An 18,456-nucleotide genomic window follows, 5' to 3' on the forward strand; every position below is an offset into this window, starting at 1 on the left:
TAGCTGACGTAATGCTGGTAGAGAAATTTGGTTAATTTCAGATTTTCTTATTGGAGAAAAAAACATTTTGTACTAAGTTCAGAAATATTCAACTTTTGAAAATAAACAAGTGTTTCTTCTTTCACTGATTCTAAGACAAATATTTTATGTCAGATCTGAATAATTATTTGCACAATACAAATTCAACTACTATAACGTAAAACAAAACAAGTAACTTCTAAATATACTGCAACATACATGTATATGTACTTTTAAGTATGAAAGTGGCCAACCCTCATAAATTTAGTGAAAAATGCCATTTTCTACAACAACAAAAATTAAGGAAAATTTTCACTCAATGTCATACAATTATCTCAATTTATCCAATAGTAAAACCAAAAATCTTGCTATGAATGGTATGAACCTTTACTGTTTACTCTTACATGATACATCTCAGTAAAATAATATGATTATTTCCATAACCGGAATGAACTTTCTTTACACTCTTTTTTGTTCTCCTACTGTGAATGTGTCCATCACAATATTCTTTAAAATGGAAATCATATCTTCTAGTAATTAGGGTTTCTTCTAATTAGTAAAAAAAATTAAGCCATCTTCACATGACATTGTATTAGGATAGCAAATTGTTTAAGTACATATAACCATGCTAAAAACAAGACATGTCAGTTCAGTTTGTAAGTGACTAATACCCTGAATGCAAACTGTAAATAATCTGGAGTATGACCTTGACCTTAGATAAATATACTGACATGTCTAGCATGCCACACAAGTGATTATGCTTAGCATCATTCAATTCCATTTAACAGCCCCAAAACAGAATACAATGCATGAAACCAGTGACTCTGCCTGTGACACTGATCTTGGAGGTGTGGACCTGAATTTCATGCATGGCTCAAATTCTCATCTCCTTTAAACTTTTGTATTATCTTGTAACGGAAACTCTTTAACTGTTAATAAATTCTGCCCCAGACACAATGTGAATGGAAACAATAAATGCATTTGTGACCTTGACCTTGGGAGGTACTAACCCGACTCATGTGTATGACACACCCTCATTATACCTACGGTAGCATCTGCAAAGGGTGATTAGCAAATGAATAAAGCAGCAAGCAAAAAGCTTTTATGGTATTTTGGAAAATGAGAGGATTTACAGCAGAAATAAGAAAAATGAAGTTTCGAGAATTGCCTAATGCAGAAGATATGGTTACTGGTAAATCTTTTCTCTGTAACTGCTGGTTTTTGTAACTGATAGAGAAATAGAACAAGTTTGAAAGCGTCAAGAAATTTTGCAAGCAGCATATTTCAGAAACTTTTTACATACCATGCAAGTCTCAGGAATATTATTAATTACAAGACACTGACACAATAAGTAATTTTGGTGAAAAAAATGGGATGAATTTGTGAAAACATGTCATTTATTCATTTATATATGTGCATATTAATCAAAGTCAAAGGCACAACTATATGGAATAAAACTTGGCCAATATAACAAAATAAGCATGCATTTATGAAAATTAAATGCTTCAAACCTCTTTTTTTTTTAAATTTTACATAACAAATTTATCCTAAGACTTAAATAAGCTAGTAGGAGCAGACAGAGAAATAACCATTCAATATTACAAAAGGGTAATAACTGTTGAAAATGAAGTGAAAGAAAGAAAAGAAAATCTGCTGCATGTGTATAACCCCTCCACCTAGAAATATATTACATAGTGTAAAAGCATTAGCGAACACAAAACATTGCTGTGTAACCACTGCCAAATGACAGGACAGCAGCTAACATTGAAAGCGCACCTTACGCTTCTGAATAAATACAGTTACGTGGGTATTGCTATAGTGAGACAAATGGTTGCCTATAGCAACACCTTATTTTACCTTTAGGTAACCCAACGAATCTAGGAGTAGATTTTCGGGTTTTAAATCCCTGTACATAATGTCAAGATGGTGCAAGTACTCCAAGACCAGCACTATTTGTGCAGCATAAAATCGCGAATGTGGCTCGCTGTTAAAAAGAAGCATAAAAAATAAATATTATATACAACTATACATGTAACTAAATATGGGTTAACTAAGAACTATGCACCTATAATGCCCTCAGATAATAATAAATCCATAATGTTGGGGAAGGGGAGGTCCACACTGTTGATAAAAGGAGCAAAAACAGTACAACGAGTAGTAGCTGTAGAAAAATACATACAATATAATACAAGCATAATGCAAACCAAACTCTGATGACAAAAACAAAAACAATACGTAACACTTTTTACTGAAATGCCAAATCCTGATCATTACTAAAACTTTCATTTCTGAGTATCAATTTCGTAACGTTGGCGTATGCTGAATCATTTCTTCATCAGAGTTTGGAAAATAAAAAAAGTAACAACCAAAGAACAATGGACCTAGTCTATAGGCCTGTATGTGTTTTGTGTACTTACTTTGAGGTACCCCTGTGAGTCTATGAGAAGGTTCTCAGGCTTTAGATCTCGGTAAATGAGATCTAAGTAATGGAGATACTCAAAAGCCAACACAATTTGTGCTGCATAAAATCGGGAATGTGGTTCACTGTTGAAGCAAAGAAAAACAGAAAATGACATTTGGCATGTTTCATGAACAAAGGCATTTAACCTGTGATGGCAGTCTCCTCTACTCTGCAACCATCTGCCTATAAAGGTCAAGGCTAATGATTCACTTTTTACTGCACTGCATATGTAGCAAATGTTTTTCTCTGCCAACCTTATAGCCATAAATCATAGTTCCAGGACAGCTGCAAAACTTATATTATGAAAAGAGAGCCAACTTTTAAGAATTTTAAAAGGTATTAAATGAACTATCTGAAATAAAAGCAAACATATCAGCCTTACGAAATCTAGAAGTGGCAGATTCATTCAATAAAATTTCAAGTGAATGCTACCTCAAATCAATGAAAGCAGATTTTTGCTGTTCTATACAGTAATATATTTTCTAAAGCTTTGAAGCAGGCAATTCCATTAGCTATCTCCAATACTCTAGAGAATTTTTCCCCCATGTATATCATAACACTAACATTAATACTGGGAAAAACTGGAAATACACTATAATTATATTTATCTAGGCTGTTGTACTTGAATTATTTATTCTCTTGTCTTCCTAACAAGAAACTGTGAAAGAAGTGAAATATTTACAGTAAAACTCATTTATAAGGAATTTGTCAGTGTCACAAAAAAGTGTTTGCTGTATGTTAGGTCTGCTATATATGAGAAATATCTGACCCGAAAAACGAGTTGAGTTTTGCTACATACATCATCAATGATTTGGTTGATTGTTCTGTATGGTTCAAAGTCAGTGCCATTCTGAACAGTATTTTAACAATACCTCTATGTTCCTTGATTTCACACATGTATCAATCTATTCTCTTTAGGTAACTGACAACATCCCCAGGAGTCGAAAAGCAAATGGCTAAAAAGATGTTGTTAATTTAACTGCTTTTTACAACAGTTACTTATTTTCAAACCTGTGACCTGTATTAGTAGCTGTATTGGTCCTGTATGACCCGACAATAACTTAGTTATCTTCATCAATCACAAATCTAAGACAGACCATTCATTAATGGTTTTAAATATGTACAGTTTTACACAACTTTCTTTTATTTGTTTAAGAAGAATAATTTGCTCATTTTGTCTGCTGAAAATATTAATCATTTCTAATTCAATCAAAATACAGTGTAATAGTTTTAAGCCAAGAGTTCTTTTGAACAGCTTCAACATTGAATATCCCTACAAATTCGTCACATGTACTTTCTTTTCTCTTTTTGTTAAACTGACAAATGAACACAAATTTTCATATCATAGTCTTGTTCTATTATCTCTTCTTTCCTTATCAGGTTATTGATTATTGGCAAAATGTACTTGATATTGGTAAAAACCCAGTACAAAACATCCAGACAATATCATGGAATTGTACAAGAAAATGTTATCAGCGTTATTAAGATTTCCTCTAAGAATTCCTGTTTTTATATCCCTCTGGAGGTAACATTCACTAGTGAGGTATTACAACAGAAAGCACATGTTATTGTAAGCACTGCAAACCAAACTTTTCATAAATATTTTCAAACATTAATCATAAAGGTGACATTTTGGGATTCAAACTGGGGCATGTGACTGTGTTACAGTAATGACTCTGGTACTAGGACTTACTTCAATATATCCGTCACCCCTGATGAGGATGTTTTCTGGTTTTAGATCACGGTATGTGACATCCAAGTAATGAAGATACTCGAATGTCAGCACAACCTGAGCAGCGTAGAATCTCGACTGACTTTCACTAAGAACAGGGAATCATGTGTTACCATAGCAACCATGCATAGAGCAAGGCATGACAATACATATATATTATCTGATAATGTGCATGAAAATGTGTGGTAAAAGGGAAATGACTTGCTTAACATAATTTACTCGGCCATCTGTAGCGCACAATTTAAATTCTTCATTCTCCAACAGACAGACCAGACACTAGAGGTCCTTCTCTGGTAAAAACTGGGAGGCTATGATATTGAGTTTGATGGCCAAACTCAGACCTTACCACTGGTTAATTTTAAAATGGTGTTAAGGCACATTCAATTAGATGGTCTGTCACTGGCCTCCAATGTTTTATAACCTGAAGCACAAATGTAGCCTAATAATGCACTGTACAGAATCTGATAACAATGTGTTGAAGCTACATTTAATGCAAAATACATTCACTGTACATTGTTTTTCTTCATGTGACAATGAAAATGATTAAAGCAACATGCATACAGGATTTCAATCACAGTAGCAACAGTCAAACTGATAAAAGCTTCAATACAATCAATATTATTCCAAACTGATTTTATGTCATTCAACATTTGATGTCATTTAACATTCAAAGAACATGGGCAAAAAAGTCTCTGTATTCAAGTGACCCTAAACAGTAAACCTACATGTTTTATCCCAATATATATATATATATATATATTGGGATATATATATGTGCTACATGTGGTAAGCCAAAACATTTACACATTTATATATCTATATATGTAACTTGTTGTACCCAATGATTGTAAAATGTTTGGAAGTCATATAGTTTTATATCAGAACAAAATCCCACTTCTATGTCTTATTTTAGACTACACTTTTTAACACATGTTAAATTTCAAGTACAAGGTCCCTAAAGAAACAATATCAACCTTAATCTATATCAATATTTTAAACAAGAGGGCCAAAATGGCCCTTAGTTGCTTTACAATCTTGCTTCTGGCCAAGTTTTGTGATCATGCATCAAGAGAATAATAACAAGCAATGGTTCCTTCAATGTTTGTTTTTCTATCTTTAACTCTGGCTGTACAGTATAAGTAGGAACAGTCAAAACAACTTCATTACAACTGAAAAAGGTTCATGCAAGTTTGCTGATCATAATATTATTGCAGTTCATGAAAGGATGTTGAGTGTATGCAAGTTTTGCTATATTTTATTTTTAGTTCTGGCAGTTTTTAAACGCAGTCAAGCAGAACCATTTGAACAAACTTGACAGTGATTCATGCCAGGATGTCTTGTGTAATTCTGGCTAGAAGTTTCAGATGAGATGTACAAATGTTGATGACAGACACTGAGCAATAAACAGACCTATAATAACAGGGTGAGATGTACAATGCATTTCACACCTGCATGAATATAAAACCAATGAAAGCAGGAGCACAAGTAGTGCAATTTTGGCCTTCAATTCAGATATCCTACCCAAGCTCTCTTAAAATGTTGTAAAATACATCTTCATCTGCTAAATGATACTGCTGTTAATGATGATTATCTTACAAGAAATTATTTGGAAAGTATTTCAGGACAAAAAAATATCTCCAGGATATAGAGACAGACTGTACCACTATTCCTATTTCTAGAATATAAAGACAGACTGTGCCACTAATCCTATCTCCATGATAAAGACAGACTGTGACACTTACCCTACTTCCAGGATATAGGGACAGACTTATCTCTAGAATATAGAGACAGACTGTGGCATTAACCCCATCTCATGGATAGAGAGGCTTAGACAGACTGTGCCACTAATCCTATCTCTAGGATATGGAGTCGGACTGTGCCACCGTCACGTATTCTATTTCCAGGATACAGCAACAGAATATGCCACTAATCCTATCTCTAGGATATAGACAGACTGTGCTACTAGCCCTAGCCCAGTCAGGTAATCAAAATTTTGACTTTGCTGTACAGTATCTAGTACTATTCTCTCTTTCTGTCTGTGGAGGGTAAATATCACTTCTGAGGTGAAAAAAAGTACTTTCTTCCTGGCTTTATGTCTGTTGTAATGATTAGAATTTATTCTTCTTGGCAAACATAGGTGAGGTAAAAACAGATCAGCAGATGCAAAAATTATAACATATACACTCATTCTATGCTATGTGAGGCTGATTAATGCTTGCAATGTCCTAATATACATTGCGTCAAATCAGATTAAATTTGAAAAATTGCAAAATGTATTTTATAATTTTCAGACTTCAAGAAGAAAAGTTTAATTTTTTATCATTTGAAATTAGCCTAAATCATGTACATTTGACAAAATGCTTACCTAAATCGGCCTATTCGCCTTAGATGTGAGAACATTTCTCCGCCTGTGACAAATTCTAACACCATGTATAAATTTGAGTTATCCTGCAAAAGAAAGAATAAACATTATAAAAATTTCCAAAGGGGTGATGAAATGAAATTTCATGACTAATGAGAAGAACTTTTCACTGAATTGTTTTTCAAAGAAGTCTTTGGGTAATTAGCCTAAATCGGGACGCGGATGCCGACGCATGGGCGAGTCCAATAGCTCTACTATTCTATGAATAGTCGACCTAAAAATGCAAAACGAATTATTCAGCCAAAATCACTAGTGAGGCACATGTGTATGTTACTGTTTACTATCTTATTCACAAATCAATAGAAGAGTAATTCGTCTCCATGTCATATAGTACTAAGCTTGTTTGATTTTTATACCAAATCTTGACAGTTTCCTTTGTCTGTTAGTAATTTATGAAGCTTCAAACTACCGTAAACAATATATACATTACTGTCGCCAGCTCATTTTTATGTTTAATGAATGTTCTTGTAGTTAAAATTCATCAGTAGTCAACAAAATCACATATTTTTATGAAGTAACATAGGAAGTTATTTTATAATCAAACATAAAAACAAATTCTTCCGACTCCTTTGGTATCAGTCATCATTTAAAATGATGTCTCAACCATAATGATACATGCGTTATGCCAAAGAATATGATAATGTTTCTGCCGTTTCTGGGTAGAATAAACATTCACACATGTCTGTTCGTAAATTATATAACTATTATGCTTGCTCATTCATGCTGTTAATTCGGGTTACATTTTATACCATATCAGCATGGAAAACCTTACCCAATAGCGTATATAACAGATTGATACATCTGTTACCGTATTGTAGAAATATCACAATTTAATTCATTTTTCATTGTCATATCTGATAGCTGGGGGTCCGGGGTAAAAAAAAATGTGCATTTATACACGAGTATGAATGTATAAAGACAGAATTGCACCAGAATTATTCAATAGTATCTTTATGGTATATTTCTAATCAAGACAAAAATAATGTATGCAAACATAAAACAAACTGCTGTATTTATAAATGATAAGCATGTTATATAGACAAACAGGTATTAATGTTTTTCCAGACATTCAGATTCATTGCAAATCTTTCTGTAGTACCTTACAATGTAGACATTACAACAAAAACCAAGGAAATCTACCTTATGATTTTCGTAGACAGAGGTACGCAACGCGCAAAATGCACACTGCCCCTTTTTAGCAGCACCCTGCCCTTTTTAGAGGTCTAGAAAAATCCCTATATTAATGTATATAAAAGTAAAGATACAGTGTGTACGAGTGATACATACGTAACCAATGGTAACGTACATATAATTTCAAATAAAAAAACATTTCTTTTTTGTGGCATTCGTAATGTAGCAATAAAATAATTTGAATATCATGTTCACAGGCCTCGAACTTAACCTACTTTTGCTGGTAGCCAGCAGGGCTACCAACTTGTGAAATCAAGTAGCCCGATCAGGTTTCTGGTAGTCCCGTTTTGGAAAAGAGAAAAATATATTACAGTCTTCGCTTTAATATTTTTTCAGCACTTGTCATTTCAGGCAAGTAAGTTAAGAAAACCACTTGCCCAAAAAACATTTTTAATTGCCCGAAATCATTTTGTTTAAAAAATATGATGTATTTTAGTTTATGCTTGATTCAACATTCAGTTATTTAAAGCGTAGGCAACTAAACTACCCACGCTATCCATGGGCAGGCTAAGCAAACGTAAGTGGATAACATGTTGCAATATTCAAGTAACTAGCAGACAGAAATTATGGGAGAAAACTGTAGAAAAAAAGTAAGACATATACCAGTATCTAGTTATATGCCAGGCATGGGGTTCAAATTTGCACTACCCTTCTAAAACTTACTTTTTAGTCAGGGCCTTTAAAATATACTGTACCTGTTCAAATTTAACTGCAACAATGGATCTGGCTGGTTAGCCCCCCCACTCCCACTCCACCCACCCCCAAAAATGTTGTGTTTCTGGTGGCCAAAAAAAGTAGGGTCGGTATGTTCTTTTTTTAAGCACTATTATCAAGTAAATGTAGCCTATTTTCACAGTCCGGGGTGACGTGGACAAAATAATATGTCCATAATCATCATCAACCCACCCGTGTTAAAAGCGAAAAAAAAAAACCCATCAATTATCGGTAATTATTCTGTTGTTAAACAAGTAATTGGCCTTGTTTTCATTATCAATTAAAACCCTCTCAAAGAGCTAAAAGAAGTGTGTCGGCATCACGGCATCTGAAGTGGAGATCAAAGCGGTATAATTGCCCGAGATTGTCATGGCATTACGTCATGTTTTCGCGCCATGTGACACATCACTGTCTGATCGTACGGCCTCGGTTCTTTAAACTGCTGAGAAGAAATCAGTTAAAAAGGTTTCTTCTTTCTTTTTTTTTTTTTTTAAGCGAATGTGCAATATCCCGTATAAACTGACAGGCAAATGTGTCAAACAATATTATTTACGTTCATGAGGTCCCGTAACCTATTCATCCGCACTTGCAGAAATCTGTTTGACAAAAAATCATTTTACTCGATGTATTTAAATTGCTGCTTTTTTAATAATTTAAGATTTTTTAATTCTGTTTTTAGTACTTTCTTGTCAGAAGTCTGAATTTTATGACCATAGTATGTATTATTTATTTACTTTTAGAAATAAATAAATAATTAAGATCGCGCTGTTTGAAATTTTACAAATAATTGTATGAAACTTCGATCGTTTTTATAAAATTTTGCCTACACTTCTGTCGACATTTTATTAAGATCGTTATAGAATTCAAACTGTATTACTTCTAAAGCGGGGCTGAAAATTTGAAGCGATTATATCAAAAAATTAATGCACTACAAGCGTTTTTTGTGTGCGTGTCGATAAACATTTAAGTAGTGGCGATACGATAGGTCGCACATGCTCGTGGAATGGAAAATTACTGGCATGACGTTTTGATATCTTTACGATTCGCGGGTAAATTCTAGTCAATCCAGGTAATTTTCATGTTATGTGGACCGGAAATATCGTTAAAAAGGAAACATCAGATAAATTGGTGAAATTTCACGCTTTTATTATTAACAAGTTTGAAAACTTAGTAGCCCGACGGACTACCCAGCTTGGGAAATTCGGTAGTCTGTCTGAAAAACTGGTAGCCTCGGGCTACCGGGCTACCGTCAAGATCGAGGCCTGTGTTCAGAATATACAGGTCTGGATATGAATAGATAGAAAAGTATTTTCGCATTATGTTTAATTTTGAATGGGTGCCATTATTTATCTCCTAAGTTGATTTGACAATGTAATTCAAGTTCCATTTGATCTGTAATTCATTTACATCAATCTTAATGCTTCAATTCATTCGTACAGGATAGATTTTATATCGTTTTGTAGAATTTTGACGATTACATAACGCAGATTCTTATTTTTGTACAGCAGGAGGTTACATGCCAGTGTAATTGTGCAGTAACGTATGTATTTGTTTTGAAAAAAAAAGCTATTTGTTGTTGCAATATTGTTTATTCTTCTTTTCTGCAATTCACATGATATGCATAACTGCCTCAATAGTTATTAAACATCTTAAAACATTTTCTTTATTATAGTTTTGGTCCAATATACTAGAAATTTAGGACGTGCATAAATTTCAGGGCAGTATCATAGATGATTGAATTCAAATGAGAATACACTATTGCCCATTAACAGTAATACAAAATTTAATGTTATCGAAACATATTCAAAGGCCATACAAAAGATTTTATTAAATTAACGAAAAGTGGCATCGGTAAATACATTGTATATGCATAATTTACTTAACTGGTACATACGTTACCTTGAGCATACTCATCAATTTTGTGTTATGTATGATGAAAATATGATAGAATGTTCTCAAAGTTGTTAGAATGACTGTAAATATTCCAGGACTTTTCCTTCAGACAAAACTATTATCTGTATTACGTTTAAATTACATAAAAAAAAATAAAAAAATCTGGTTTAGTTTACTGTGAATGTTGAAATAAAATTTGATTTCAATTCATCTTGTTAGTTTGATATATGAAGCCGGAAAAATATTTTGTATAATCAGTATGTAGCTAAAATGCCGGTATATTTTCAGCTATTCTACTAAACATACCGACACAGTCAACCGCGCAACTGTTCTCGAAAACAGTTTGTTTTTTAAACACTGGTGTAGTCACATATGTATTTTGAAAACCCTCAAGGAAAAAGTGGTGATGTTTTTTTTAATGTATCATAACTTTCTTCAGAGAAATTTTTCATGGTTGTTTTTTTTGTGTTTTTAATCTAGGTATGTTTTATTTTGGAAATGAAAGCACCTCACTTGTATACCTCAAAAAAATGTCTTTTTCAGATTTTTTACGACATATATGCGCCTAATTAGTGATTTTGGGTGTATAACTTCCCCAAAAAAGCTTTTAATATGTCTGAATTATTATATACCATTAGAAGAAAGGCTTCTGGAAAATAAGGTGTAGTCCTTTTTATAAAAAGATGTTAGCAGTAGTGTTTTCAAATCATAATATTAAGATTTAGATTTGTTTATTTATAAAGCTTATGGAACTAGATGTGTTGATAAACGTATTTTATGATACTGCTTTCACTCCTGAAATTATCATGTATGCTTTAACACATAGTGGGAACTCCAAAAAGCATTAGAAGCATAAGTACCACTTGTCAAAACACAAATGTAAAAGCACATAGTGTAAACTCTCCTATACCAAAAAGAAATTTACAGATAGTTTTATGTTGGCAAGGGATACTATATTAAATACTTGCTAAACTTTTGGCTTTCAGTACATCATGTGTCTGATAGACAGGCGGATACCTTTTAAATCTTACTACTTTGAGCAAGAGATGGTTATAAATGATCACCAAAATGTTATTTTAACAGAATTTTACTTGTCTCTGAAAAGAGCGAAGAAAAAAGTCGCCTGAAGAAGTGAGCTGCACCTTATCCTCTTATTTTCGTACACTGTTCCTTACCATCAGACAGAAAACTGTTTAATTTAAAATTACGACTTTTAATCGGCTCCAGACTAACCATGAAGGAAATATATATTGAAATTTTACTTCTAATCAGAAAAATAGCTCACAGCTGTTTGATTAATTAGGAAAAAAGACCATTTTTGCTAATCACACTATTCCTTATCCCTGTTTAACCGAGGATTTTCCATCGACTCAAATCCCATGACCAGCATTCCAGACAAATTACAGCACTGTTTCCAATGTGAAAGGTACTGATAGATAGGAAAAACAGTGGAGCAGGTTGATAGCCATGTGTAATGGTCTAGAAATCCTTAAAAAAGATAAAAAGAAAAACTCACATTTTCAGTTTTGGCCGCCATTTTATTTCGGTGGTAAGGAGTAGATAGAATACCCCCCTTGTTATGATGGGTTTCAGTTTAATAATATTGCACAGAAACTAGCTGAAGGCTTAAATTTTGACTGGCCATAAAGGCAGCTGAAGCATTAGACATGATCAGATTAACGTAAAATTCACTCAAAAAAGCCCTTTGGACATAAAATCAGTACTTTTTTAAATGTCTTGGAACTGTCTTACCCAGTACTGAATGATCAAATTGGCTTTCTCTTCTACCGGTATATAGAAATGTACTATCTTGATCATAATTTCATGTATGGGTGGTACCCTATAAACTTATGAATGTTTTTGGCATATTATGTCTATAGATATATCTGCAAATAACAAGAACGCTTAGTAGCTAATTTTGCGGATAAAAAGAGTTATTTTTAGAATCTTCCAAAAATAAAAAGTCCACATCTGGTTCGGATATGCAGCAGAGGAGAAAATTATGTTGTTTATTCTGGATGTTAAGACCTTCCTACTTCTCCATGTAATATATGAACAAACATTACATGTCAGATATTGCAGGACCAAACTTGACACATATTTTCAGCTATTGATTTGGTCCTATTATTATATTACAGCATAATAATTTAAAGCATTCAGCTGTGTAGGTAGCACTTAAATACATCAACATGTAAGCAACATCTGTCATCAATAAATAGCCCCTAGAAGCAGACACATTTTCTACATGACAGAACAGGGGAGGAAAGTATCAGTTTCTTCATCTTTCATATCATATTAATGAACACTTTTAGAAGATGCATTTAACTGGAAAAGTGAAACCTTCTCATTCATTGATGCTTCAACAGATCATAGATATTACATCTAAAGGTCAAGTACCAAGACCCAGAAACTATTGCAGAGTAATCATTAGTCTTTCTTTCTAGACAACACACCTAGTGGATCAATACCTGTGATTAGAGTGATAGCACCTGTCTTGATACAAGTCTCATTTACTCTCTGATCTAAACTAAGGTTTATTGATTAAGTCCTTATCTTGTATAATGTTCTCATATCTACTATACTTTGACCCATTTTTTCTCATTATTATTATCCTATGAATGGAGAAAATGTTTTGGTAAATACAAGAGTTTGCAGTATTTTATTTTATTTTCTAGCTTTATCCTGGAATAATATAATACACATGTATAGTATCCTGCACAAACAATTTCAGCTCTAAGGGTTGCCTCTCAGTTTTTCATGATTGCCTTAATCTAATAAATTCTGCCTCTTGCAATTTTAATAGCTCAAATTAGTCCCCAAGGCTGCTGAAAGCATTCATTCATCAATTCTAACATGTCTAATAAAATTTATGTCCCATTGAGAAAATGCAATGCTCTTCTCTATAACCTTATAAGACTGGGTTATGTAAACTACAAAGATTGCAAAAACTACTGGGTACCACCTCTGTCTTCCCTAACCTGACTCCATCACAACAACCGAAGCAGAGTTCAAATCCATATATATATATATATATATATATATATATATATATATATATATATATATATATATATATATATATATAGGCTATTCAAGTTCAGTAAGGTTTAAACTACCATAGATGCCCTCTCATGTATAAGCTGGAGTTAAGATTGAAATTTATTTTTGTTGAAGTATACAACAATCTACAAAGTACTTACCTTAAAGTGATATTCTAAACTAACAAGAAATGGAAATGTGATGGCCTGCAATATTCTTTTCTCATTCAGAGTATGTTCTACTTGTTTTAACTTGACCACCTGAAAAGTAACAATAAACACTAAACTGACTGTTTGCAACATGTTCACATAAATAGTCAAGTAGCTGGTTATAAATACAGTTGACATGCACATGCCATCACCTGTATTAAACAACTTTTTTATAAAAGGACTGCATTTTGGCACCTAACAATTCATAGAATTCTAGAAAATGCCACACTTTGAGTTTCAGACAGTTCAACGCCTTCAGAAACTCACCATTTTCAAAGAACTGTTACATGTCTTCCTTTTGATGCATTTGCAATAATGTCCCAGTGCTGAAGTTTCACATAACTAGGTGGAATGTGGTTTTAAGCAATTGTTTATAAATGACATTCATTTCTAAAGGGGGATATTTTAAGTATTCATAGTACCTGACAGTACAGCAGAACATGTAATGGTCAGGTAGATTGTTGGTAAAGACGTTGTTCGTTTATCAAATATTTCTTTGTTTTGATGATATACTCTTACACCTTAACTCAGTTGTCAAAAAGTACATGTTTATGCTAGTTTAGTATTGCTGCTAAACTGAGAAATTTGGACAGGCCTGCCAACTTATCACCATATAATTACAGCTTATATACAGGTGTACACAAAACCTGCTGAACTACACTATCCTCCAAATCTATATGACTGACATATTTGTCTGTATTTATCTCCCACTGACCTACAAAATACACTGATACACATCTTTTGTAAGAAGTCATATGCTAAATTTTATAAAGACAATTTCACTTCATAAAGCAGAGTAAGCCCCAGGCAGTATATTTAGCAGTGGGCCAATTATTGTTTCACAGCAATTATTGTTTCTTGTCAAATTATTTTAGAATATATCTGAACTCTGAATGAAAACTGACACCAGTTTCTTGAATACTGGACAAATCATGCAGGACACAAATCATTTACATCTTAAAAAAAAAGACAAAAAAAGACCCCCAAGTACTCTTAATGTTTCCTAGATGAAAAAAGATGAATTTCTCTAGAAGAAATACTGAAAAGTTTATCCCATGATATGTAAAAATGTATGAAAAATGTTAAGAAAAAATTCTACAAAAACAATACATCAAAACATTGGAGTCTGTCTACAAAACCTAGTAGTGATTACAAATACTACACAAATGAAGGGATACAGAGATTAAATAGTGGACAAAAAATTAAAATCTTTTAAATATTTTTCTCACATTTTACTGACCTGATTTTGTTGAAAAAAAAGGTATGTTTTCCTGCTTTGATGTTGTCAGTGGCAGTTTTTATGTTTTTGCCAGCCTGGCCTATGTATGTAAGGTTAGAATAATGCTTAAAAATTGCTATAAAATTTTTACCATGGACAAGGTAAGAGTTTCATGGTCAGATTCTTGACTGGACAATTTGTCATAGGTTTTTGTGACTTCAGTCATACAGCTACTACCACAACAGGATTTAGTTGGACAAAGCAGCCTCTTTCTGTTTCATTTATTTGAATTACCGATAGTAAAATACAATAACATAGCAGAATATCCCTTTAACCCTTATCATGCTGGACACGACTGATCCTGCCTTTGCGACCAGTGTAGATCTTGATCAGCCTGAACATCCGTGCAGTCTGACCAACTGCACTGTTCACCATTCAGTCAATATCTTTGTGGTAAGCACCCTTTTTAACAGTTAATGGTATTTGTTTGTTTGTTTGATTTGGGTTTAACGCCGTTTTTCAACAGTATTTCAGTCATGTAACGGCGGGCAGTTAACCTAACCAGTGTTCCTGGATTCTGTACCAGTACAAACCTGTTCTCCGCAAGTAACTGCCAACTTCCCCACATGAATCACGAGGTGGAGGACTAATGATATCAGACAATGTCGTTTATCAAATAGTCACGGAGAACATATGCCCCGTCCGAGGATCGAACTCACAACCCCGAGATCCGTAGACCAACGCTCTTACCTATTGAGCTAACAGTTAATGGTATAGTCCAAATTGAAAGATGGACAAGTTCATTATAGAAATTTAGCAGGGTAAGGGTTAAGTTAGCTACAAAGATACCCCTATTCCACCAAACAACTTGCTATTTTTAAAGTCATAATAATTACCTTCTGTTTGTCTAATATTTTCATAGCATAGTATTCTTTATTTGCTTTGTGTTGCACTAACATCACTCTTCCAAAAGAGCCAGTACCCAGTGTCTTTATTCTGTCAAAATCATCCAGGCCTGCTGTGTTCTGAAAAACAAATATGTATCAAAAATATTACAGTCTGTCACATTCTTGAATTATTACTGCTTGTATTACATGGTGATGTTCCTTTTATACCAGCAGCTGTTAGGTTATCAATAAATTTTGACAATTTAAGCAAGGTTGACTGAATAATTAAGTAAATATACTGAAAAACATGAGTAACTAACAGTTGACAGTTTCCAAAATCTCAGTAAGCGTCTGCCTGCAAGTAAAAATTCAGAACAATAATTTAGCCACACATGTAAATAGGTTTGTATAAAACAAATTATGTGTAGCTAGCAATTTTGGACACTTGTCTGGGGGTTGGATTCAGTGAATAAAGAGTGAATATATGGAAGTTTCAGAGACTTTAGGGTTTCTGCATTTCCATATGATCTAAACTGATGCAAGGTTTTCAATATGTAGGTGTACATGATTTACAGGTTTTGAAATCCTTTTCTGTCAGAATATCATGATTCATGGGATTGACTTACTTGTCCATTTTCTTCCAAGAGCTAGTACAGTTTGGTCGCCAATAGCGGATCACTTTTGCTAATTGTTTTCTTATATTTTTTAAAAGTTTATCAAAGGTAATGAAACTCTGTGGTCATGAATATTAATGTTTTACAATTATGAATACAAAATGTTTATTTACTTTTGTTACGTCATCACAATCAATGTCTATGAACCGCTTGACCAAGCAAAATCAAGCCTCACTTTGACAGTGAAATTTTGCAGATGACTCTCCCATTTCTTTTCAACAAATAAGGTGACCAGTGAAACCTACATCAACTAAGAGGTAAACCATTCTAGACCAGTATTACCAATTTGCTCTTACAAAGATGTTGTAGCTATCAAAGCAAATTGTAGTGAAGTTGCCATTAGCGGTTAACTGGTGCAAAAGACTTGCAGGTCCTGGTAAGGGAGGTGGTGGTGTGTTGCCATGTAACTACATTTTCAAAACAGTAGATATATTGATCTTTACTTTGCTAAACTCAGTCAGTTGCTTAAAATTATCGAAGAAGGTGGTGTAATGGAACTGGAAAAAATGGAATAGATTACAGTATTGGTTAGACTAAAAAAAATGGTTTCTTAAAGGTTATTTCCATTGTCTTGTTATTAAAAACAGCGAAACTTGAAAATTTTAAGTATGATTCTTCATATGTCTAGATTTTCTATTAACGAATGAAAAACAGCTGATTTCTGTTATTTTTTTTTGCTGTTATTTTTTTATGGTTTTAAGATGTTCTCCACTCTACACTGGCACGTGATCCGGTACTGGTGAATATGATTCGCTATTGGAGAAAACACTGATGAATTTCTATACTGTAATGAAATCTTTTATAATCTTTTTTATTTTATTTTATTAAGGGAATAATAATGCATATTTGAAGACCAGTTGATAAACAGTTTTTGTGAGATGAAATGAATTTTCGCTAAAAAACTCGTAAGTGATCCGTTATTGGTGACCAAACTGTATAATGGTTATACGGTAAAATATGGTCCATAAGGCCTCTGGGACAAGATGGGCAAGTCAGACTAATGATTTTGTCACCCCTAAAGGATTTACAGTAAACTGTACTGGATAAATAATTGTCAGTCCCTTAATGGAGGCTGACATAAACCCAGAATACAAGAGTCAAAACACCCTTTGTAAATCATTATTACTAAACTAGAGCTGCTTTTGAGAAAAGCACATGTCTCCCACAACTGCCTAATCATCTGAATAGTTATGTATCTGAGTAAACCATGCACCAATACAATTATACATGTATCACTGGCATATGTGTACAGAGTGATTTTCGGTAATTCAAAGGGCCATAATTCTGAAGTGCTTGAGCTCATTTGACTAGTTATCGAACTTGGCCAAGGACTTATTGGCAAACACATTTTGTTCAAGTCTGGTGAAGATCGGATGAGAAATGTTCGGCTTAGAGTGCGAACAAATGTGTACAGAGTGATTTTCAGTAATTCAAGGGCCATAATTCTTAAGTGCCTGGGCCTATTTGGCTAGTTATCGAACTTGGCCAAGGACTTACTGGCAAACACATTTTGTTCAAGTTTGGTGAAGATTGGATGAGAACTGTTCGACTTAGAGTGCAGACAAGTGTGTACAGAGTGATGTTCGGTAATTCAAGGGCCATAATTCTGAAGTGCCAGGCGCGATTTGGCTCGTTATCGAACTTGCCCGAGGACTTATTGGCAAACACATTTTGTTCAAGTTTCGTGAAGATCGAATGAAAACTGTTCAAATTAGAGCACGGACAAGAGTTAAAAGACCAATTTTCAGTAATTCAAGGGCCATAATTCTGAAGTGCCTGGGGCAATTTGGCTCGTTATCGATCTTGGTCGAGGACTTATTGGTAAACACATTTTGTTAAAGTTTGGTGAATATCGGATGAGAACTGTTCAACTTAGAGCGTGGACAAGATTTGTGACAGATGGAAACACAGACAGCAGTAAATCAATATATCTCCCACACCACTATGTGGAGGAAAACATAATTACCTGCCATTTTCCAAATAACAATATGCTTTAA

At 33.6% G+C, this 18,456-nt stretch overlaps 1 protein-coding gene across 8 annotated transcripts in view; it reads right to left on the minus strand.

Moving 5' to 3' along the window:
* The window catches only part of LOC123525237 (cAMP-dependent protein kinase catalytic subunit 1), a 290,456-nt gene that overhangs the window by 16,964 nt on the left and 255,036 nt on the right, over positions 1–18,456 (minus strand). For 6 of the 8 annotated variants that reach the window (XM_045304107.2, XM_045304112.2, XM_045304113.2 and 3 more), the window contains 4 exons: positions 15,795–15,923; positions 13,632–13,730; positions 6,577–6,659; positions 1,876–2,002 (listed from right to left, as the gene is read on the minus strand). In XM_045304107.2, coding sequence (XP_045160042.1) covers positions 1,876–2,002; positions 6,577–6,659; positions 13,632–13,730; positions 15,795–15,923 — 438 coding nt within the window. Of the gene's footprint in view, positions 1–1,875; positions 2,003–2,435; positions 2,563–6,576; positions 6,660–13,631; positions 13,731–15,794; positions 15,924–18,456 lie in introns of all 8 variants that reach the window. The other 2 variants (XM_045304109.2, XM_045304115.2) reach the window with 1 other exon arrangement.

The sequence above is a fragment of the Mercenaria mercenaria genome, chromosome 3 (assembly GCF_021730395.1).
Source record: "Mercenaria mercenaria strain notata chromosome 3, MADL_Memer_1, whole genome shotgun sequence".
Lineage (NCBI taxonomy): Eukaryota > Metazoa > Mollusca > Bivalvia > Venerida > Veneridae > Mercenaria > Mercenaria mercenaria.